The following is a 24210-nucleotide window of genomic DNA, read 5'->3' on the forward strand; positions in this document are numbered from 1 at the left end:
TACACAAAAATATAAGTATGATAATGTGTAGCCGCGCCTTCGATTTACACGTCCACATTAACAGAATTTATTTGTTTCGCCGATCGGAGAGATAGGACGTAATTGATTTGTCCGGGTTTAGTTTGTTGAACAGTATTTATTCCTTTCGACACCAACTCCCGGACCGTCTTAGGTAATCGCACGCGACAGCAAGATATGAGCGGACACGCGAATTATCGTTTAATTATAACTTTATGAGCGTTAGGCGTTCGGTGTGCTCCCGGTGAAGGCTTGCGACGAAGTGTCTTAACGAAAAACCTTCTCTTCGATCCACGTACAATAGTCCTGGTTGATACGGGTACTACAAAAAATGAGGAATTTCGATCGTTCGATTCCGAGAGCCAATCGGCTATCGACAACGAGGTGTTTGTCAGAATCGAACGATACGAAGAAACCGCAAACACGGAATGAAAACAAGGCTTCGCACGTAACGTCTCGCTTTAGAACGTTCGAGAAACGAAATTAATAATATAGTTTATAAAACGCTTACTTTCTTGAACATCCCGCTCGCCTCGTATACCGGGTAGGTTACGAAATAACTGGTTAAATCCTACCACTATAATCGATACACGACATCTTAATGATAATTCTCGATCAGACGGTCCGAAGAGCTCTACAGCAAATTTTTCAACATACAATAATAGGAAAGAGTACAGATAAAGATCATCGAAATACATGAATCAACTTAATCAGTAAATCTTAGCATAGGGTTATTTACATAAGCGTTCTTAGAGTAGATATATGTACATATACAGAGCGTGACGATAATTAAAGTCAAACTTAATTATTAACGCATAAAGAAAACGCAAGTTAATTTAAGAGCCAGTGTCACTTGATATCGGTAGCTGACAGATCTGCGTTATTGGTCGCTTTAGAGTGGTTTTGGCAGTACGCAATGTAACTACTCGGACATGCCCATCCGATCCCGGATGTACGTCTAATATTCGGGCAAGTTCCCATTTCGAAGGAGGTGCCAAATTATTTTTCAACAATACCAGCTCGTTAATTTTGAGCTCCGGTTTGTTTTCTTGCCATTTACGCCTTTGTTGCAATGTATGCAAATAATCAGAAGACCAAGAACGCCAGATCTGCTCTAAAATCGCACGCACTTGCTGCCATCGAGACAGCCGATTCGAATCGATATCTAAAACAGATTCTTCAGGCGGACTTACTAACGGGCGACCGACTAAAAAATGACCCGGAGTTAACGCGGAAAAGTCATTCGGATCATCATGTAACGCGGAAATCGGGCGGGAATTTAGGCAAGCTTCGATTTGACACAGCAGCGTAGCGAACTCGATCTGCGATAATGTTCGAGAACCAATCGCTCGTTTCAAATGAAACTTTAATCCTTTGACACCGGCTTCCCAAAGTCCGCCGAAATGCGGAGCAGAGGGAGGTATAAAATGCCATTTTACGTTATCATTAGCGATAGCGTCTTGTATTTGAGGGTCAGCGACAAGTCGCTGAAAGGTAGTGTTTAATTCGCGGTCCGCGCCTTGAAAATTAGTGCCGTTATCACTGTACATGTCGGATGGAAGACCGCGACGGCTTGCAAATCTCCGAAAGGCGGAGAGAAAACCGTTAGTAGCGTAATCATCTACGTATTCTAAATGGACGGCCTTTGTCGAGAGACAAATAAAAACGGCAACATAATATTTTTTGGATCGTTGACCGCGGCCGACTGACGGAATAATATTCATCGGCCCGGCGTAATCGACGCCTGTGTGCGAGAACGGAGCCGAAGGCGTGACGCGGGGCTGGGGGAGATTCCCCATCAGCTGTTGCGAGGTACGTGCGCGTTCACGTACGCACTTTACACAACTACGTATAAGAGATTTTACACTGGTGCGCGCTGAAATTATCCAATAATTTTGGCGTAAAATTCTTAACATTAATTGAGTGCCTCCATGAAGAGAGGCTTTATGAGCTTGAGCGATTAATAAATCCGAAATTCGATGTTTCGGTAAAATTATAGGGTGCCGTTCATCATAACTGAGTGACGAATGGTCAATCCGCCCGCCAAGGCGAATTAATTTATCTTTCCCGAGAAAGGGATAAAGCGATAACAAAGAACTGGATCTTGGCAGTAAACTTTTATCGTTTAACGCTTGAATTTCGGATGGAAAATGACGTTGTTGCACGTAACGGAGCCAAAACAAGGAAGCTTCTTTGAGCTCGGCAGCGGACAAGCACGTCGTATTCACGCTCGCATTGGTCGCGCGACATTTTAGATTATTAATAAAACGTTGCACGCGTGCCGTGACTCGAATTAACTTCTTCCATGTAGAGACTTCGTTCGGTAATTGCCACTCCAGAATATGTTGAGCATGACAAACGATCGTATTTCGCGTTTCGGTTTCGATTATCTGACGATCGGCTTCAAGTTGATCTTTTAATTTATCATGGATCGGCCACGCGGTAGAAGGGGAACTCAACCAGGCAGGGCCGGCCCACCAAAGTTTGAAATCGCGGAGTTCAGCGGGTGACAAACCGCGCGACGCGCAATCCGCTGGATTTTCTTTAGATGGGACGTGATTCCATTTAATCGACGGCAGCCGAGTTTGTACTTCCGATACACGATTCGCCACATAAGTAGTCCATCTTGATGGATGGCCTCGTAACCATGCGGGCGCGACCGAAGAATCTGTCCATCCGTACGTCGGAATATGCTGCAAATTTAACGATTTTTGAGCGAATTCTAGCAATCGAGTTAATAAGACTATGGCATTTAATTCTAGACGCGGCACGCTAATCGTTTTAATCGGAGCTACCTTTGATTTTGCGGTTATTAAGACTACTGAAAACTCGCTGAGCGATCGGAGAATTCTTAAATAAACGACAGCGGCGTACGCTCGATTAGACGCGTCGGCGAATCCGTGCAACTCGATAGCCAAATTTTCCGGATGCATTCCAGTCCATCGCGGAATGCGAATTTCTTTTAAATTTATGAATTCCGCACAATATTTTTTCCAGGGCTCTAACAAGTCCGCCGTTATAGGAGAATCCCAATCGAGTTTTCTTAGCCACAGTTCTTGAATCATAATTTTCGCGGTGATTATTACCGGAGAAACCCATCCCAGTGGATCGAAGAATTTCGCGATAAATGATAGTATCAGACGTTTCGTATTCATATTGACCGAAGGTGACTCGATTTGAAAACGAAACGAATCTTCTCGTGGTATCCACTCAAGTCCGAGCACCTTAAGCGTATCATCCTTATCGAATGTACGAGCGATAGCGAGTTCATGCTCTCCCGGAGGAATGTCTGTTAATAATTCTATAGAATTGGCAGCCCATTTGCGTAAATGAAAACCGCCTCGCGCCATCAATTTCGTAAGCTGATCGCGACTTTCCTTTAGCGACGGAACTTCATCGGCGCCAAATAGAACGTCGTCGACGTAAATAGAATCTTGTACTATTGTTTGTGCTTTTGGAAAGGAATGACCTTCGTCGATAGCTAATTGATTGATAACGCGCATGGCTAAATACGGAGCTGGAGCAGTACCGTATGTAACTGTAAGCAATCGATAAGATTGTATCGGAGAATTAATATTAGATCGCCAAAAAATCCGCAAAAAATCGACATCGTCTCGATGAACGCGGATCTGTCGAAACATCTTTTCGATATCGGCGGTGTACACATAACGAAATTGACGCCAACGAAGGATAATTGAGGACAAATCGCGTTGTAATTTAGGCCTGGTCATTAAATGATTATTTAATGTAGAATCATTGCTCGTTTTGCACGACGCGTTAAATACTACGCGAAGTTTCGTCGTGCTGCTAGACTCGCGTAGTACCGGATGATGCGGTATATACACCGCTTGGTTAAGCGTCGGATTTTCGTCGGAGACAGGTTTCATATGACCCATAGATTTATATTCATTTAAGAAAGAATGATAGGGTTTCGCGAGATCCGGATTTTTTCGTAGGCGTTGTTCTAATTTCGAATAAAGAAGCGCGGCAGTTTCGCGCGAAGATCCTATATCGAGCGGAGGGTTTGTTTTAAATGGTAACCGTATTATATAGCGGCCGTCTTCGGCACGCTGATGTGTTTTGATAAAATGTTGTTCGCATTTTTTATCTTCTTCCGACTGCTGAATTTCGGAAGAAATTTCCTCGATCTCCCAAAACTTTTGAAGGAGAGAATCGAGCGAAGGAATTGTTACGCAATTTAATGAAGTCGCGGAACCGGTAATTGAATTAGAAGTTCCGGTAGGACCGGATAATATCCATCCTAAAGCAGTAAGCTGGGCCGTCGGAGTTCCGGTCGGACCATGTTTTATCTTTTGCTTTAATAACGATCCATATAAATCTGATCCGATGAGCAGATGGATCGGATGATTGCTAAACGGATCCGGATCCGCGAGAGATAATTTCCGTAAATGCGGCCAATAATCTACGGTTTTAGTCTTTGAGCCAGCGTATGACGTAATTTTTTGATATACGAAAGCAGTCAAAGAAAAGGTTGAGGAACCTCGCCCATTACAAGACTCGAGAGTAAGAGACACCTGAGATTTCGCTACGCCACTGTATCGTTCGCCGAAACACTGTACGTGGAGGCTCGCGCGGGAACGTTTCGTGCGCATAGTTTGACACAACGATTCCGAAATAAAGCTAACAGCCGAGCCTTGATCTAACAACGCACGAACTTTAAATTTACGTCCTTCGATGGTACGCAGTATTACCCATGCGGTGGCTAGTAACACGTTCGGCGGATTTTTCAGCGGCGAATGAATCGTTTGAACGGAAGCGACGGCGGTCTCGTTCTTTATCTCAGGGGTGGCCGAGCCGCTCGGTTGAGCGTTAAGAGTTTTGTTTTCCAAAACAGAATTTTCACTAATCTTCTGTACTGGTATATTTGATGCACGATGCAAGAGCGTATGATGTGCTCGTCGGCACAAATTACAGCGTTTTTTACTCTTGCAAGAGGTCGGGAAATGGCCGACTTTTAAACAATTAAAGCAACATTTGTGTGATTTGAGAAACTGAGTTCTCTGTTCGACGGATTTACGCTTAAACTCGTCGCATAACATCAAATTATGATTGCCGGAACAATTCAAGCATTTTTCGGTGGCTACGTTATTCACCGAGGCCCGATTAGAGCCTTTATTTTTATGAGACGAAGTATCGGCATTTAACTTAGAATGATCGGTTAGTCCTCGAATTCGCAGCGTCATAAAATCTCGAATCTCTTCATACGTCGGAGATGCGGTTGATTTACCGCGTTGCAGATTCCACTCATTACGTGTGCGTGGACTAAATTTTTGCGAAACAATATAGACTAATAAGTCATCCCATTTTTCAACAGGTCTGCCTAAATTTGTTAACGCGGCTAATGACGCGGCAACGGTATCGCGTAAACCTTTGAGTTCGACAGCGGATTCCGTTTTCATAATAGGCAAATCAGCGAAAGCATGAATATGCGCATGAATAATCGCGTTTTGATTATCGTACTCTTCGATAAGTAATTTCCACGCACCATCGTAATTTGCGTCTGCAATCTTAACATGATTAATTAATACCGCAGCTTCGCCCGTGACACTGGCTTTTAAATAATGTAGTTTCTGCGTATTCGACAGCGATTCTTTCGAGGCGACGAGCGATTCGAATATTCCGCGGAAGTTTTCCCATTCCGCGAAATTACCGGAAAATTTCGGCAACGGGATGCGCGGTAATTGCAATGAAACCGCACCAGACAATTCGCGAGAAGAAATGTCGCTTACCGTTGATGCCGCATTTGGGTCGCACCGAGAGAATTTACCTATCACGTCTGCGAGGTAGTCCGCCGCTTCGTGGTAGACGTCCTCGGCCGTAAAGAATTCCTCCTCGGTGAAGTATGGGACTGTACGCTGTTCGTCGGCCGTTGCTATTTGCTGAAGCTGGACGTTGAGACGTTGACACCTTTCCCATAATGTCTCCAAGGCGTCCAGTCGACTCTTCGCCTTGTATTGCGTGACGTTGGCCTTGCCCATTTTCTTAAAGTTGGGGAACACTCGTTTCATCGAGCTTATTGTAATAGATTGCTCGATGAGGAGGCCCTGCAGCGAGTCCGTCATGATGGTAGGCCGATAAGATGAAGCCTTTCAACAACAATTCACCACCTTTGGGTTGTAGAGATGCTGAAGCGTGACGACTGGTCCGTCGCACGCGGATGTGCGAAGACGCACTATAATTTTCACTTAACAGTGCCGCGCGCTAAAGCGTGCGACAACTATGTGTAACTGCGGATTACGCAGGACGCACTCTGAGGTGCGGAGTGCTAAAGAGCACAAAGATTGCACTTAAGCTGTGCAAAGCGCTAAGAAGCGCGAGATTTGCGCGGCACTGCGGATTACGCAGGACGCACTTTGAGGCGTGGAGTGCTAAAGAGCACAAAGATTGCACTTAAGCTGTGCAAAGCGCTAAGAAGCGCGAGATTTGCGCGGCACTGCGGATTACGCAGGACGCACTTTGAGGTGCGGAGTGCTAAAGAGCACAAAGATTACACTTAAGCTGTGCAAAGCGCTAAGAAGCGCGAGATTTGCGCGGCACTGCGGATTACGCAGGGCGCAAATAATAATGATACGTTGTGCTTAAGAGCACAACTTTAATAATGCAAAGGGATGCAAGGTTGACTTCGCGCACTTTATTTTCCCGGAAGTCCTTTCAACGCACTCGCGTTATTATTTACGGCAGCGGAATGCGGATAGATGTTTTGATATCGCGCACCGTCTCCGTCTGGCGATAGTTTTTATAAGTGCTGTTACCTTAGCGTGTCAGCGTTCTCACTCGCACTCCGCGAACTGATTACCGAATCACTATCTGTTTTTCCAAAATCCGGCTCGAAGGACCATTTAATGTAGCCGCGCCTTCGATTTACACGTCCACATTAACAGAATTTATTTGTTTCGCCGATCGGAGAGATAGGACGTAATTGATTTGTCCGGGTTTAGTTTGTTGAACAGTATTTATTCCTTTCGACACCAACTCCCGGACCGTCTTAGGTAATCGCACGCGACAGCAAGATATGAGCGGACACGCGAATTATCGTTTAATTATAACTTTATGAGCGTTAGGCGTTCGGTGTGCTCCCGGTGAAGGCTTGCGACGAAGTGTCTTAACGAAAAACCTTCTCTTCGATCCACGTACAATAGTCCTGGTTGATACGGGTACTACAAAAAATGAGGAATTTCGATCGTTCGATTCCGAGAGCCAATCGGCTATCGACAACGAGGTGTTTGTCAGAATCGAACGATACGAAGAAACCGCAAACACGGAATGAAAACAAGGCTTCGCACGTAACGTCTCGCTTTAGAACGTTCGAGAAACGAAATTAATAATATAGTTTATAAAACGCTTACTTTCTTGAACATAATGTAATATTATATAAAAATGTAATATTTCAAGTTTCTTTTTTTATTTTTTGATTATATCTTTAAAGCAATTCCTAAATAGAAAACAACATAAAAACATTTGTATAAAAAAATTGTAATAATAAAATTAATCTTTAAATAGAATTTAGAATTACTACAATACATATTTCATACCAGATGCGGTTTGCATGTGCGCTCTAAATATTGCCGAAATATTTGATCCCACAAGCGATCTTTTCGTGAACTGATTGTAAATATTTCATTCCAGTTGCGGTTTGCATGTGCGGTCTAAATATTGCCGAAATATTTGATCCCAGAAGCGATCTTTTTGTGAACTGGTTGTAAATATTTTATACCAGATGCGGTTTGCATGTGCGTTCTGGTTAAAAATATATCCCAGAGGCGATTTACATGTGCTGGTTATTATAAAAAATATTCCAGAGGCAATTTACGTGTACTGGTTATTGTAAAAAGTATTCCAGAGGCAATTTACGTGTGCTGGTTATTGTAAAAAGTATTCCAGAGGCGATTTACATGTGCTGGTTATTGTAAAAAATATCCCAGAGGCGATTTACGTGTGCTGGTTGCTTTACAATATTTTGAATCGGATGCGATTTAATAGTTATGTAAGATTAGCAATATAACCGTTATTATATATTATAATACATATATATGTATCGTGCCATTGTATGTATGTATGTATGTATGTATGTATGTATATATATATATATATACACATAAAAGACACACACATATATATATAACAATACATGCACACACACACACACACACATGGCCAAATATTATTCCTCTTGGAAAGATATATGGAAAGGCACACACACACACGCACATATATATATATATATATATATATATATATATAAGTCCATATAAGTAATGTGTGAAATTGTGTTCAAATATGCAATAAAGGCAGACACGTGTCTATGTTATACTGTTATCTATACGCTTAGATACGCTTAGATATGCGTGCGAGACAATAGAGCAGTAGAAATACACGATGTTGTCCGATTTCATCATATTGAACACAATTTTCTTTCAAATATGCATAAAACATGCAGAAATATTATCGGTAACAGCGGAACTAAAATTATTGATATTATCGATAATTTTGGTCGGTATTATCGATAATTTTAGTTACGCTTAGATGAGGGCGCTAACCCGTCGGAGTTCGGCCGTCATTTTAGGATCCCCTTAAGCGTTATAGAAAAAATGGTGCAAGACTTTTTCTTACAATTTGACCCTTTCCATTTCCACCTTTTGTTTGATCACTTACTTGTCGAACACTATGTATATACATATATACAGAGTGTTTGATAATAGTCGCCCTACCAGTAATGTGCAGATAGAGCGGATTAAACGAGAAATTAATGAGAAATTAATGAGAAATTAATTTTAAAAAATCAGTCTATTCACGCGAGTATTACCGGGCGGTGAGAAAAGATGGCCTAATATAAGCGGTATTGATATGTGGTTGCTAAGTACTCTGCGTTGATACCACTGCTTTATATATTGCTTGTACCTTTTTTTTGTAACGGAGGGGAAATGCCTTTACGCATATCCCGCCTCGATGGGGTTCGAGGCGGGGTTATGTGGGGCTCACCCTCGGCTTAAACAAACAGCCGGGGGACTACCCACTAAAACCCCTCCGGGTAGCCTACGACTGGGCGGTATTGAAGGCCTCTTCGGAAACTGGCATTTGCACTTCGGAGAGACCTTCCGCCCACGAGCCATGCCCGCTGGGGGGGGGGGGGAGAATCATCCTCCCCCCCAGGGTCCCCGTTGTTATGGGGACTCCTGCTCGTACTGGAGACAGGGGGACCACCGCCCCTGTCACCCACTTCCCCGCCGATGGCTTGGCGGGGTTGGCGTGGCCGGGCCCAGGGTACCCCACCCGGGTCCCCGGCCACCGGGCGCGTCTTGTGCGCGGGGTCCTGCACCTCTGCGGGAGGAGCCGATGTGGATCGGAACCAATAGGTCCCCGGCCCGCTCCCCCCACCCGTGCCGCCCCGTGGCTGGGGTGGGTCTCGTGGGCGGCAGGGGACAACTGTCCCCGCGCCCGTCGACCCCCCTCGTTGGGACCTTCTGGCGCGGCGCTGCACCGCGCCTCCGCGGCTGGGAGTCGCCGAGGGGCGGCGGGTCCTGCCAGCAAAAGGCTCTTCCCGCACCTCCCTCCCCGACATCGGCCGCACCACCACGTTGGGGAGGCCTACTTCGGCGTCCGCCGGGGAGACGCTCTCTTTCCCTTTTCGGCCTCCTCCTTCTGCCGCATAACTGTCACGCAGAAGGAGGAGACCGCCCCCCAGGATCCCCCGCTCTCGAGCATCGTCGCAATGATGCTCGAGAGCGAGAGATCAATACTCCCCAAACTTTGGACGAGGACACTGCGCTCGTCTGCCCACGCCGGGCAAATCTCCAGCGTATGCTGCGCCGTGTCCTCGTCTCCACCGCAGTGATAGCAGCGCGCGTCCGCTTCGCGCCCGATGCGGCACAGGTACGAGCCAAAACACCCATGGCCCGTAAGTACCTGCGCCATACGGTACGACACCTCGCCACCCGCTTTCTCCATCCATTTGATTAAACGGGGACGGATGGCCTCGACGACATGCCTCCCCGAGGTGTCTCGGGGATTGGAGAGGTCTTCCAACCACCTCTCCAGCATGCATCGCCGAGCCTGGAGCCTCACGGCGGCCCTGACCCACGGGATCAGTGACACGCCTAGCCCACCGAGCTCCTTGGTACGCCGATAAATCTCGACGTACATCTGCGCGTAGAGCTCGATGGGCGGCAGTCCCGCAAGTATTGAGGCCGTCGTATGCGACACCGTCCGATATCCGCGGATAACTCTAATGGCGACCCGCCGAAAGATTCGGTGCAGCAGCGCCTTGCTGCGCCTACTCGCCATCAGGGCATCCGCCCAAACAGGTGACCCGTAAAGAGCCACTGCTCGGACGGTTGTCGCATATAGACGGCGCACTCTGCCATCCGGTCCACCCAGATTAGGCAGCAGGCGGCTCAAAGAGTGAGCTACCGCCTTCGCCCTGGGGGCCAGGCGCGCAAAGTGCCCGTTGAAGCTCCAGGTAGCGTCCAGGTAGAGACCCAGATATTTCAACTGAGTCCCCACCCGGACGGAGATGCCGTCCACCACGACACGAGCCGCTTCCGGGGGGGCGCCGTGCCCCCTCCGGTGCAGGAAGAGCACCTCGGATTTGCGAGGCGCCACCTCCAGGCCCATGCCGTGGATCGCACGAACGACGCACGCCATCGCCACATTGGCTGTTCGCACAGCTTCCCCCCAGCTAGCCCCCCGACCTGCACGATGGTATCGTCGGCATATCCGACGATGCTGCAGCCGGGGGGGAGGGCGGTGTCCAGGACTCTGTTGTACGCGAGGTTCCACAGAGTGGGGCCCAAGACTGACCCCTGCGGAACCCCGCAGTACATTCCCCTTCTGCGCAGGAGTACACTGTTGTCAGTGTACTCTAGCCGCCTGTCCCGAAAGTATGCCTCCAAGATTCCCACTAGGTAGGGGGGGAGGCCAAAGCTGACAGCGGCCTCCCTCACCCTATTCCAGGGCAGGGTGTTGAATGCGTTGCGGATGTCCAAGGACACCGCAACAACAACCCTGCCCCCCTCCATAATGGACCCCGCGAGGGATCGCACGCGAAAGATCGCGTCAATGGTCGATCTTCCCCCGCGGAATCCATACTGATCCTGGTGGAGATCCATCCCATCCCGGGACAGGTGCCGGACGAGGCGGTCCACCAGCAAGCGCTCCAGCAGCTTGCCCGCCTCGTCCAGCAGGCATATCGACCGATAGGCGGAAGGGGAATTCCCAGACCCGCTCCCCTTTGGGATGAGGACCAATCTGGCCCTCACCCAAGCTGGGGAGAAATACCCCTGCCTGAGGCAGCTCGTAAAGAGCCGCCTCAGGCGCTCGGACAGGTGGTCCAAGGCCAGAACCCAGACCCGGCCGGGGATACCGTCGGGGCCGGGGGCTTTATTGCCCCTCGACCTCAGTCGACGGATTACCCCGGCCATTTTGTCCCCCGTCACCTCCAAGTCCTTGGTCCATGGAGCGGCGGTTTCGTGTCCGCCGCCGCTCGAAAACGGGGGGCCCTCTAAGGGAAAGAGGGCCCCCAGGACTTCGTCGAGGACCTGGGGCTCGAGGGACTCCGTCACCGGGGGCGCCCATGACCTCAGCCTGTTAAGCACGAGCTTGTAGGGACGCCCCCATGAGTCCGAGTTCAGGGAGCGGAGCAATTCGTCCCACCCCCTGGCCTTGGCCGGTCTGATCGCCGCGCTAAGGGCGTTCCATGCGACTCGGAACCCCTCATACGCGGAGGCCGTCCTCTCGGCGTTTTTACGACGGCGAGCCCGGGTGAAGCGGCGTCTGGCGGCTACTGAGAAGCGCCGTAGCTCGGCAATCTCCTCGCACCACCAGTACGCCGGCCTCCGTGGGCGGGGTTTGGTCCGGGGCATCGCGAAGTCACACGCATCGCGTAACGCGCCCCGGAACCAATCCACTTGCTCCTGTATCCCCCGCCCTTCACCCCCTGGGCACGGCCAGTCGGCCGCGAGGACGGCCGCAATCAGCCTGTCCGAGTTTAGCTTTTTGAGGGCCCATCTCCGTGGCAGGGCATCCCCCCGGCCCTGGGAGCGGCTGAGCACCCCGTGGCGGGTGGCGGTAAGGACCACCTCTATATACAGGTGGTCCGATAGTGTCTCGCACTCCGTCGCCACCCGCCAGCTACTAACAACACGCGCGGCAGCAGGGGTGGCCCAGGATAAATCCGGGACCGACTCCCCCCGCCATCTCACGAGGGTGCTCCTCGACCTTGTGTTCAAGAGACACAGGCCAAGTGCCGTCGCCCAGTCCTGCAGGACCTCGCCCCTGGCGTCCGTGAGCCGGGAACCCCAACGCGTTGATTTCGCGTTGAAGTCCCCGGCCACAATCACCGGACGGGGCAGTTGGCGGCGATATACGGCCGCCACTCCGTCAAAAAACGCCTCGTAATGGGCGAGATCCACATTCGGGGAGATGTAGCATCCCACAACGGAGATGGGCCCCCAACGAACCGCCACTACTCCCCGTCCTGCCTCTATGGGCGTACAGCAGAGGAGTAGGGGGTCGTTCTTCCACGTGATCGCGACAGAGCCCGCCCCGTCGCCAATCCAGCATGGACTGGCTTCCGGGACTCGGTAGGGCTCCGCCGCGATCCCCAAACCGCAACCACGCTCCGCCAGGGTGTGCAGGAAAAGGTCCTGCGCCCGGCGGGCGTGGTTGAGGTTTGCCTGCAGGAACCTGAGGGCCGTTATTAATTATGACCCCCAGGTTCGGCCATCATCACCTCCACTAATGAGGTGGGAGGTGTGATGGCCACCGGCCTGGCCCTCGGGAGCCTTTTCTCCTTGGGGGCCTCCGTGGAGCTCCCCTCGTTGTCCGCTGCCCGTTTACGGGAGTTGGACGACCGGTCGTCCGTGATCTCGGCCAGTGTGACTGGCCGAGATCTTTCCGGTGGGGGGGGGCCTCGGGCGCCCCGCGGGGGCGGGTCTTTTTTTGGGGGGGGGTGCATCGCGCGCCCCGCACCCTGTGGTCCGCCGGCCGGCCCAACTCCGCGCAGACGGGACACCTCACGTTGCTAGCGCAATTTCGCGCCAGGTGCCCCATCTCGCCGCAGCGGTAGCAGCAGCCACAGCGGTCTACCCGGCTGCTGCAGTGCTGCTGGACGTGGCCCCGCTCCAAGCATTTATAGCATTGGAGGGGTCTTTTCTCCAGCAGCTCCGCTGCGACCCTGGACCATTTGATTTGGATGGTCCGCGCCGTGGCCACGTTGGCCGCCTTCAGTGGGCACTGGGCCCAAACAGTGCCCATGCCCTTGGCCGGGAACTTTGTGTCCCCAACCCTCACCTCTTCCGGGAGGCAACCGCCCATCCTGGCAATGGCCGCCGCGATCTCCGCGGCTGTCAGGGAGCGGTCGAGCCCCCTGAGCCGCAACTCGGCCTTTCTGATGGGGCGAGCGAGTCGCACCCCATTATCGTCCGTAAAGACGCGACTGAGGTCGAGCATTAGGGCGTCAGCCCTATGCGCGGCGGTCGGCCCCTCCTTTTCGCCCGACTCCGGCAGCTCGACCACCATCGCGCCATTGGCCGCCTCCCAGATACGGAGAGAGTCGATCCCCAACTTATGGAGATCGACATCCCTCCTCGCCCTCGTTAGGGCCTACTCATATCCCCCGTCGGGGCACGTGATAGTTACGGCCGCCGTACGGGGGGTCTCCTCTTAGTGACAGTCCCTCTGGGAGGCTGCCGTTTGCCCTGCTGCTGGCGCCCTACTTCCCCGCTTTTGGACGCGGGAGGGGGGGCGGGCAGTAGGCATTTTCTGCCTCGGGGGCTGAGCCGGTTGTCCGGTGCCAGCCCTCTGGGCTCTCCTCTCCTTCCGCCCCACGACCCGAGACCAGGACTTGTCCTGGCCCCAGGCACGCGGAGGCGGGGGAGGGGGCCCCTGTTCCCACGGCGGTCGCCGGGCACCGCCGGGGGGCGGCATCTGCCGTCCCCCGGTACCCACGCCCGGACCCCGCGGGGAAGGGGGTGGGGGAGGAGGGGGCATCGTGCCACTCTTCCCCCCCACGATCCACACTTCTTCTTCCTCTTCTTCCTCCTCCTCTTGCCCCGCCCCGGCGCAACGGCACCAGGGGGAGAGGAGGAAAATCGTAAACCGGTGGTCGAGGGGCCGGTGCGGGGGGCCCTCCGGGCCCACCGCGTTCCAAGGCCCTCCGCAGGCCGACGATTTGCTCGGTATACCAAGTATGCCAAGCCCGTGCGCCCTCGTCTACCATCCCGGGGGGATATCCCTCCGGAATGAGGGCCATTTTACCCCGCAAAGGGAGCCTCTCGGCCACAAACCGCCGGCCGCTCTCCGGCGGCCGGCGGGACGTTGGGGACTTAGGTCCCATCCCCCCTGATTCAACATTGGGGACTCAGGTCCCATATCTCTCCCCCCAAACGTTGGGAACTCGCGTCCCTTTCCCCCAGCTGCTCGCACCACTCTCACAGTGGTGTCGAGCTTCTCGACCGATCTCACCCAAACGGCGCCCCGCGGTCTCTTGCGGGGGGCCTCTTCGGGCGAGTCGGCAAGAGGCAGCTTGAGGGAGGGCTTGGCGCGGCGAACCGCCTCCAATTCCCCCCTCAGAGCGATGATCTTCTTTTGGAGACCCTCGTTTTTCTCCGCCAGGGACTTCAAGTCCCTGCGCAGGAGGTTCAGTTCTCCGGGCTCCTCCATGCGCTGGGCCCTATCGCTGAGGGTCGTCGCAGTCACCCTGACAGCTGCGGCAGCCCTCCTCAGGTCCCGCACCAGGTTGCCCTTGAGATTGCCAGAGATGGCGGCAACCCTTTCAATCTTCCTGGCAACCTCAAGGCCCTTCGCGGCGACGTCCGGCGTGGGGGCGAGGCCCAGCTCCTCCGCGCACTGGGCCTCGTACATCTTGATCTCCTTGCTCGGAAGGGGGATAGGAGAGTCCTCCGACAGGGCCAGCTTGGCCCTCTCATCCCCCTTTCTCTCTTTTTCTCGAGAGGCCTTCCGCTCACGCTTTGCGTGTAGCCCGACATACTCCCCGGTAGTAGGGGGTCTACCCCTCCCCCTCTTAACGGGGAGCCCGTCGGGACCCATCCCGGCGAGGGACTCCTGCGAGCCCTCGCTGCCGCTGACGCTGGCATATGGGGTTCCCTGCGCTGACGCAGGGGCCCCACCAGCTCCTTCCTCCTTGGACGTCATTGTGACGTCGGGGCCTCCGGGGCGAGTAAGACTCGTAGCCCGGGACCTGCTCTCATCCCTGTGGTAAGGGTGAGCTCTCGTAGAGGAGCTTGACCGGGACCTCGACTTTGAAGAAGCCGGCCCGGGCCGAGCCCTCACCCTTTCCTCCTCATCAGCGGCGATAACCGTTTCGCCCGCAGCGCTCGTCGACAACGCCACGGGTAGCCCATCGTGGGATGACGACGAGAGGGAAGCCGGGACTGGACTCCCCTCCCGCCGGCCGCTGTGGGTTCCGAGGCCCACTGCGGCGGTAAGTTTATTTCCCTTAGTTGTACTCATCATTGTCGTATCAAAAAAGGTGGTTTTATTTCGGTGTTTTCCTTCACCTAGGCCAGTTGGCTTCGCTACGCCTGATGAGCCTGGCCTACCCGGGATTTTTTATTGAGGTTACCTTCCTCTCTACCTCGCTCGGTTCAAAGAATCGAGGGGTAGTCCTTCCTTATGTGCCCGAAGGCACGTCCCACCCACAAGAAATAAGAAAAACCCTATCCTACCCTTAATCCCAATACCCTACCCACATAATAAAAGAAAAAACCCACCCAGACCCAGAAACCCAATTAGTGTTTTTTAACGAGGTTTTCTCCTCGGCCCCTCCGATGGTGCACCACCTTGCCGTGGTGGAGGGGCTCCCCTTCCGGTCTTGGAAGGGGTCTAAGAGTGCACCACACATCTCGATCGTCGCGAGAATATTTTTTATTTTTATTTATTTTGGATGTATGTGTTGTGGAATGGATTGGGGTATTGTGGGGGGTTATTGAGGGGTTTATGGGGTTTTTATGGGGGGTTGTGTGGGATTGTGGGGGGTGTATGGGTTATGGGTGTGGGATGTATGTTTGTTAGGGAAGGGGTGATCGAGTGAGGTGGCGAGGTAGGTAACTTCTAGAAAAAATCCCGGGTAGGCCGAGCTCGTCAGGCGTGGTGAAGCCAATCGGCCTAGGTGAAGGAAAACACCGAAATCAAACCATCTTTCCTTGATACGCAATGGACAGTACAACGAAGGATAATACGTTTATTGCCGCAGTGGGCTTCGGATCCCACAGCGACCGGCGGGGGGGGGGATACAGTCCCGGTTCCCCCCTCGTCGTCATCCAACGACGGGCCACCAGGGGTGTTGCCGACGAGCACCCCTGGCGAGCGGACTATCGCCGATGATAGAGAGGTGAGGGTGGTCGTGCGGAGGATCGACTGGCCGGGCCCGGCTTCATCAAAGTCGGGGTCCCGGTCGCGCTCGGTCACGTCTGCGAGGGCGCACCCGTATAGTCTGGACGAGGCGGGTCGGGGCCAGAGCCTCACCCGCCAAGATGGCGGGAAGGTGGAAGGTGCGTCGCGGGGGGCAGCAATCGCTCCACCCCCGTCTCCTCCTCCAGGACCTCGCTGGCCAGCGAGGGTACGGAGGACCACGCGTCTCCCGAAGAGGACGCAATGGAGGTGGACGACCTCCCAAAGAAGAGGGGACGCGGGAGACCGCCCACCACGGGCGAGTTTGTAGGCCTCCGCGAGAAACGCGAGGAGGAGGCCGCCCGCAAGCAGGAGAAGGAGAGGGAGCGTAGGGCCCAGAAAGCCCTATCGGAGGATGCTCCCCTCCCTCCGCCAAATAGGGGAGTGGTGCACTTGGACACAGTACAATTGGACACGGTGCAAATGGACACGTTACAAATGGACACGAGATTTTGCACATGGTTCAATTGGACACAGTGCATTTGGACACAGTAATTTTGGATACAGTAGCTTTTGGACACATAAGAAAATACGCATCGTTTACTTGGACACCGCTCAATTGGACACTGTTCATTTGGACACCGTTCGTTTGGACACAGAAAGATGCGCACCGTTCATTTGGACACCGTTCGTTTGGACACCGTTATTTGCCCACCGTTCGTTTGGACACCGTTCATTTGCCCACCGTTCGTTTGGACACCGTTCATTTGCCCACTGTTCGTTTGGACACCGTTCATTTGCCCACCGTTCGTTTGGACACCGTTCATTTGCCCACCGTTCGTTTGGACACCGTTCGTTTGGACACCAAAATTTGATTTAAATTATACGACGTAATCCACACCAAATTTTTGTTTTAAATAAGAAATAGGTTTGGGTTAGGTTATATCTCTGGAAGTGGAGCCCCCCCGCAGGGGGGGCGGAACCCACTGTATCCATGCATGACATCCAAATATGCGAAAGGCTAAACAAAGTGCTAAAAGCAATGTAAAATTAATGACATCAGTATCAGAGATGTATAAGTATGAATATATTTTATTTTGACAGATATTATAACCTTCAAATGTATCTCCTTTTCACGATTTCATATTTTACATAGATTTACCAGTATAAAGTGTTATAAGAATACTGATTATATTTTCCCAAAATGATTTTTATTTCTCTCCATCTGTTACATATTCAAGCAAACAGTGCGCATGTTTCTGTGTACAAATGAACGGTGTCCAAACGAACGGTGGGCAAATGAACGGTGTCCAAACGAACGGTGGGCAAATGAACGGTGTCCAAACGAACAGTGGGCAAATGAACGGTGTCCAAACGAACGGTGGGCAAATGAACGGTGTCCAAACGAACGGTGGGCAAATAACGGTGTCCAAACGAACGGTGTCCAAATGAACGGTGCGCATCTTTCTGTGTCCAAACGAACGGTGTCCAAATGAACAGTGTCCAATTGAGCGGTGTCCAAGTAAACGATGCGTATTTTCTTATGTGTCCAAAAGCTACTGTATCCAAAATTACTGTGTCCAAATGCACTGTGTCCAATTGAACCGTGTGCACAATCTCGTGTCCATTTGTAACGTGTCCATTTGCATCGTGTCCAATTGTACTGTGTCCAAGTGAAGGCCACTCGCCAAATAGGGGCCTTCGGGCCTATGAGGCGGAATGCGCCGAAGAGGTTTGGAATGCCCCGACCCCGGATATCGCGGCGCGGAGTATGGAGCAGGCGGCTGCCATAGACCGTATCGCCGTCTGCTCCGGAAATCTGCAGGGCTCTCTCCAGAAGAGGCTCAGGGAGGCCGCGGCCCTTGTCAGGGTAACGGCCAGCACCCTGGCGGAGAGAGCCCAACAGAACGAGGCGAAAGGGGAGCTAGTGGCCCTCCGCAGGGACATAAAGTCCCTCGGAGACCGCAATGCGGATCTCCAACGGGAGATCCGCGAGCTAAAGGAGGAGCTCGACGCGACTCGTCGCGCGAAGCCCCCCTCCCGGCTAGAACTTCCCGGTTCGCCCGGGGGGTCTCCCCGCAAAAGGCGGGGGGTTCCCCGGGTGAAGTTGGTGGAGGAGCTGGACGTTCCAATTAAACTGGAACGTCCAGCCGCTGGAAGGGGACAGAGGTCCCCATCGCCGGGGAGGGTTATGGGACGGGGGTCCCCAACGTCTTCGGGGGGGGGGGTATGGGACGTATGTCCCCAACTTTGGCGGGTGGCCGGGGTAATGCGGCGATGAGGCCCCCTTTGAGGGGTACCTCTGCGCCGCTCTCCGAGAGCTACCCGCCGGGAGTGGTCGGCGAGGGCGAGCGAGCTTGGTATCGGTGGTACACCGATCAGATCGCCGCCCTTGTCGACCTGCGGGCGGCAATAGGCCGGGGTGGGCCCCATGGACCCACCGCAACAGCCGGCCGCCCGCCTGGAGGGGCCTTCCCACCTCTCCCCCCTACCGGCGCTGTAGCACCGGGTCGGGGGGGGGGAAGAGGAGGAAGAAGAAAAAAGGGCGTGGCACGGGGGGGAAGGGGCTCTAAGCCCCCCCTCCCCCGCCCACTGCCCCGCGAGGCCCGCCGGCAAGAGCGGGAGGACGGGGGGGATGCCTCCCCCCGGCGACTCCCGGCCGGCAAGGCCCATGCAGGAGGTCCATCCTCCCCCCCCACACGTACCCGGCCAGGGTGAGCCCTGGTCTAAGATGGTGGGGCGGAGGGAACGGACGGCTAGGGCAAGGGCCGCACAACAGGCCCAACCCCTAGCCAAGAAGGGAGCTGCCAGGCAGGCGCCTCCTCCCCGACAAGCCGGGGGGACGCGCCAGAGGCAGCGGCCTAATGGGCGTCGGGGAGGAGACGCCTCTAGGCGCAGAGTGCCCCGTTCGGCTGCGGTAACGATTACCTGCACCGACGGGGCATATCAGGAGACGATGACCGTGGCCCGGAGGGAGATCGACCTCCCCAAGTTGGGGATAGACTCCCTCCGCGTCCGTGAAGCCGCCACGGGGGCCATGGTCATCGAGCTCACCGGGTCGGGTGAGAAGGACGGGCCGACGGCGGCACAGAGAGCCGACGCCCTCTACGCGGACCTTTGCCGGGTATTTGCCGGCAAAGAGGAGGTCCGACTCGCCCGACCTGTCAGGAAGGCGGAGCTGCGGCTCCGCGGCCTCGACCGCTCCCTTACGGCCGCCGGCATAGCGGCGGCCGTCGCCGGGGGAGGAGGCTGTGCGGCGGAGGAAGTGCGGGTGGGAGACATTAAGTTCCCCACCCGCGGCTTGGGCACTGCATGGGTGCAGTGCCCTTTGAGGGCCGCCAACAAAGTGGCGGCAGCCCGGGCCATCCAAGTTGGATGGTCCCGGGCACAGGTGGAGCTGCTGGACAAACGCCCTCTCCAGTGTTTTAGATGCCTGGAGAAGGGACATGTCCAGCAGCACTGCAGCAGCCCCATAGATAGACGGGGCTGCTGCTACAGGTGCGGCAAACCGGGACACCTGGCGCGAGACTGCGCCGATAATTTCAGGTGCCCGGTTTGTTCCGGACTGGGTCGTCCGGCCGACCATAGGGTGGGAAGTGCGAGGTGCACCCCCCCTAAAAAACGGCCGGACCGACGACGGGAGACGCTCCCGGCGGCGAGTGCCGCGGCGGGATCTCGGCCGGCAGAACCGGCCGAGGGTACCGCAGCACCCTCCGACACCCGCAAACGCGGGGCGGAGGATAGCGGGGCCTCCTCGGAGGCCCCTAAGGAGAAGAGGCCACCAAAGGCCCGGCCTGCAGCCGCCACCCCACCCGCCCCTATGGCGGAGGTGGAGATGGCGGAACCGGGGGGCGTCAAATAATGCCCCCCCCCTTAGGCATACTGCAGGCCAACCTGAACCACGCCCGCCGGGCGCAAGACCTGTTCTTGCACAGCCTGGCGGAGCGTGGTTTCGGGTTGGGGATCGCGGCGGAGCCATATTATGTCCCGGAAGCCAATCCATGCTGGATCGGCGACCGGGCAGGCTCCGTCGCGATCACGTGGAGGAATGATCCCACACTCCCGCCTTGCACACCGGTCGAGGCCGGGGCAGGAGTGGTGGTGATCAGGTGGGGGCCCATCTCCGTGCTGGGGGTTTACATCTCCCCCAGCGTGGGCATCGTCCAGTTTGAGGCGTTCTTGGACGGGGTGTCGGCATGCTTCCGCCGACAGATGCCCCGTCCCATTATTGTGGCCGGGGACTTCAACGCAAAGTCAACGCGTTGGGGTTCCCGGTTCACGAACGCCAGGGGCGAGGCCCTACAGGATTGGGCGGCGGCACTCGGCCTGTGTCTTATAAACACAGGGTCGAGGAGCACCCTAGTGCGGTGGGAATCGGTCCTGGACCTTACGTGGGCCACCCCCTCCGCCGCACGAATGATAGTAAGTTGGCGGGTGGCAGAGTGCGAGACGCTCTCCGACCACCTCTATATAGAGGTGGTCCTAAATGCCACCCGCCACGGGGTGCTCAGCCGCGCCCAAGACCGGGGAGATGCCCGGCCGAGGAGATGGGCCCTCAAGAAGATGAGCCCGGACAGGCTGATCGCAGCCGTCCTTGCGGCCGACTGGCCGTGTCCCGGGGGGGAAGGGCGGGGGATTAATGAAGAAGTTGAATGGTTCCGGGGCGCGCTCAGCGACGCTTGCGACTTCGCGATGCCCCGGATCAACCCCCGCCCGCGAAGGGCGGCGTACTGGTGGAGCGAGGAGATCGCCGAACTCAGGCGAATCTCCGTCGCCGCCAGACGCCGTTTCACCCGGGCCCGGCGTCGACCCGACGCCGAGAGGACGGCAGAGGCGTATGGGGCGTTCCGTGCCGCTAGGAACGACCTCAGCGCCGCGATCAGGAGGGCCAAGGCCCGAGCATGGGACGAGCTTCTGCGCTCCTTGGACGCAGACCCATGGGGGCGCCCGTATAAGCTTGTTATGAACAAGCTGAAAGCTTGGGCGCCCCCCGCGATGGGAACTCTGGAACCCCAAGTCCTCGATAATATCCTGGGGACCCTCTTCCCATCCGAGGGTCCCCCTTTTGACGCGGGTGGTCGCCAAGACGCGACCATCCCGTGGTCGGAGGACTTGGAGGTTTCGGAGGAAGAGATGGCCGAGGTGATCCGGCGGTTGAGACTCCGGGGCAACAAGGCCCCAGGTCCCGACGGGATCCCCGGCCGGGTCTGGGTCCTGGCTTTGGCCCAACTGTCCGGGCGCTTGAGGCGGCTGTTTAACAGCTGTCTCAGGGAGGGCATATTCCCCCCAGCATGGGTGAGGGCCAGATTGGTCCTCATCCCGAAGGGGGGCAAGCCCAGCAACGTCCCTTCTGCATACAGGCCTATCTGCCTGTTGGACGAGGCGGGGAAACTCTTGGAGAGAGTGTTGGCGAACCGTCTCGTCCAACACCTGTCCCGGGGAGAGATGGACCTCCACCGAGACCAGTATGGATTCCGCGGGGGGCGATCGACCGTTGACGCGATCTTACGCGTCCGGTCCCTCGCGGAGTCCATTATGGAGGAGGGCAGGGTGGTACTTGCGGTGTCGTTAGACATCCGCAACGCATTTAACACCCTGCCCTGGAGTATGGTGGGGAAGGCCGTGAACACCTTCGGCCTTCCCCCCTACATGGTGGAGGTCCTGAGAAGCTATTTCCGGGACAGGTGGCTGGAGTACCCCAACAACCGGGTACTCCTAAGCAGAAGGGGCGTATATTGCGGGGTTCCACAGGGGTCCGTGTTGGGCCCCACCCTGTGGAACCTCGCCTATAATAGGGTGCTGGGTATTGCCCTCCCCCCCGGCTGCAGTGTCATCTGTTACGCCGACGACACTTTGCTGTTGGCCGGGGGAGAGAGCTGGGGGGCTGCGGTTCATATCGCCAACGTCGGGGTAGCGTGCGCTGTCCGCGCGATCCGTGGCATGGGCCTGCAGGTAGCGCCTCATAAGACCGAGGCGCTAATCATGCATAGGGGGGAGCATGGGGCTCCCCCCGCCGAGGCCCATGTCATGGTGGGTGACGTCTCCGTCCGGGTGGGAGACAGGTTAAAATACCTTGGTCTCTACCTGGACTTGGCCTGGAGTTTTGGCGCGCACTTTGAGCTTCTGGCCCCCAGGGCGGAGTCGGTGGCACCTAGCCTCGGCCGACTCTTGCCCAATCTCGGGGGTCCGGATGGCCGGGTGCGGCGCCTATACGCGAACACCGTCCGGGCGGTGGCCCTTTACGGGTCACCGGTGTGGGCGGACGCCCTGGTGGCCAATCGGCGCGGCAGCATGCTGCTGCGCAGAGTATTTAGGAGGGTGGCCATCAAGGTAGTCCGAGGTTATAGGACGGTGTCGCACACGGCGGCCTCATTATTGGCGGGGATGCCGCCCGTCGAGCTCTACGCAGACATGTACGCGCACGTTTACGCGCGTACGCGAGAGCTCGGCGGGCTCGGCGTGGTTTTGACCCCTAAGGTCAAGGCCGCCGTGAGACTCCAGGCTAGGCGACGCGCTCTGGAGAGGTGGGACGAACACCTCTCCAACCCCCAAGATACATCGGGGAGGCGCGTCGTCGAGGCCATCCGCCCTCATTTGATCAAGTGGGTCACACGGGCGGGTGGCGAGATGTCGTACCGTGCGACACAGGTATTTACGGGCCACGGGTGTTTCGGCTCGTACCTGTGTCGCATCGGTAAAGAGGACAGCGCACGCTGCCACCATTGTACGGGGGGGGGGGGGACGAGGACACGGCGCAGCACACGCTGGAGGTATGCCCAGCGTGGGCAGAAGAGCGCCGTGTTCTCGTCAACGTAATAGGGGATATTGACTTCTCGCTCTCGAGCATCGTAGCGGCTATGCTCGAGAGCGAGGAGTCCTGGAGGGCGGTCTCCTCCTTCTGTGAAGCAGTTATGCTCCAGAAGGAGGAGGCCGAAAGGGAGCGAGAGCGGCTTCCCGGAGAACACCCGGAGGGCCGCAATCGCGCCCGACGAGCCCCCGGGGGTGGGCCGATGGGAGCCGGGGCAGCACAAGCCTCCGGGCATCCCAGAAACCCACCCCAGCAAAGGGGGGGCGCACGCAGGGGGAGGGGACGTGGTCGCAACCGTCCCCATCGAACTCCCCCAGCGAATGCGCGGGGCCCGGACAACTCGGGAGGACGTCCGCTATTTCGTCGCGGACGTCTCACCCCGAACTGGGCCCGGTGGTCGGAACCCAGGTGGGGTACCTGGGCCCGACCACGCCCTCCCCGGGAATAACACCGGGATGGCGGCGAGAGGGGCGGTGGTCCCCCTCTCGCCAAGATAGGATGATGTCCCCATCAACAACGGGGACACTGGGGGAGACAGAAACCGCTCCCCCAGCGGGCACGGCCCGTGGGCGGGGGGGTCTCTCTGATGTAGTGCATACGCCAGTTTCCAGAGAGGCCCCCTGAAACGCCCGAGATAGGCCACCCGGAGGGGTTTTAGTGGGTAGTCCCCGGCCGTTTGTTTAGGCCGGGGGTAGTCCCACATAACCCCGCCTAGAACCCCATCGAGGCGGGGTATGCGTAAAGGCATTTCCCCTCCGTTACAAAAAAAAAAGGACGTATCATTAAATAATATGCTATAAATCTGCATGTATTTTGTATATTTAAACGTGAGTCCGAAAACCATGTCTTGTGAAACGGACTTATTCTAAAATTGCACCACATCTGTCGTATTTGCTTTCTACATTGTGTATATGTTACACTATGACACGTAAAAAGCATATATTCACGATATAAATTAAAGTTTGCTTCACATCGTGGACACTTAATTTGTGCGTGAATAACTTTTCGCTGTGTCA

The 24210-nt window shown here is 55.2% G+C and overlaps 2 protein-coding genes across 2 annotated transcripts; both read right to left on the bottom strand.

Annotated features, from left to right (window-relative positions):
• Positions 1 to 854: 854 nt before the first annotated feature.
• Positions 855 to 6101, bottom strand: LOC138942476 (uncharacterized). Its single transcript, XM_070312714.1, has 2 exons — positions 5807 to 6101; positions 855 to 5326 (listed from the first exon to the last, which is right to left on the bottom strand). The coding sequence occupies exons 1-2, from the start codon at positions 6099 to 6101 to the stop codon at positions 855 to 857; spliced, it is 4767 nt and encodes a 1588-aa protein (XP_070168815.1).
• Positions 6102 to 11091: 4990 nt separating this feature from the next.
• Positions 11092 to 13554, bottom strand: LOC138942477 (uncharacterized). The gene is made up of 3 exons (XM_070312715.1): positions 13006 to 13554; positions 11344 to 12710; positions 11092 to 11299 (listed from the first exon to the last, which is right to left on the bottom strand). Exons 1-3 carry the CDS (start codon positions 13552 to 13554, stop codon positions 11092 to 11094), a joined length of 2124 nt encoding a protein of 707 aa, XP_070168816.1.
• Positions 13555 to 24210: the final 10656 nt, after the last annotated feature.

This window comes from Polyergus mexicanus, unplaced genomic scaffold, assembly GCF_030449975.1.
Source record: "Polyergus mexicanus isolate NDT 795.1 unplaced genomic scaffold, iyPolMexi1.0 SCAF_22, whole genome shotgun sequence".
In the NCBI taxonomy this organism is placed as follows: Eukaryota; Metazoa; Arthropoda; class Insecta; order Hymenoptera; family Formicidae; genus Polyergus; species Polyergus mexicanus.

Bases quoted from the DNA above. Each gene is read 5' to 3' on its own strand.
- LOC138942476 (XM_070312714.1), bottom strand. From the start codon at position 6,101: ATGACGGACTCGCTGCAGGGCCTCCTCATCGAGCAATCTATTACAATA. The intron at 5,327-5,806 runs GTAAATTCTCTC...ATGACTTATTAG, and splicing joins CTACCTCGCAGACGTGATAG to TCTATATTGTTTCGCAAAAA.
- LOC138942477 (XM_070312715.1), bottom strand. From the start codon at position 13,554: ATGGTGGTCGAGCTGCCGGAGTCGGGCGAAAAGGAGGGGCCGACCGCC. The intron at 12,711-13,005 runs GTGCGGGGCGCG...AGGTTCCTGCAG, and splicing joins GCCGGCCGGCGGACCACAGG to GCAAACCTCAACCACGCCCG. The intron at 11,300-11,343 runs GCGGCTCTTTAC...ATTTCTCCCCAG, and splicing joins CACCTGTCCGAGCGCCTGAG to CTTGGGTGAGGGCCAGATTG.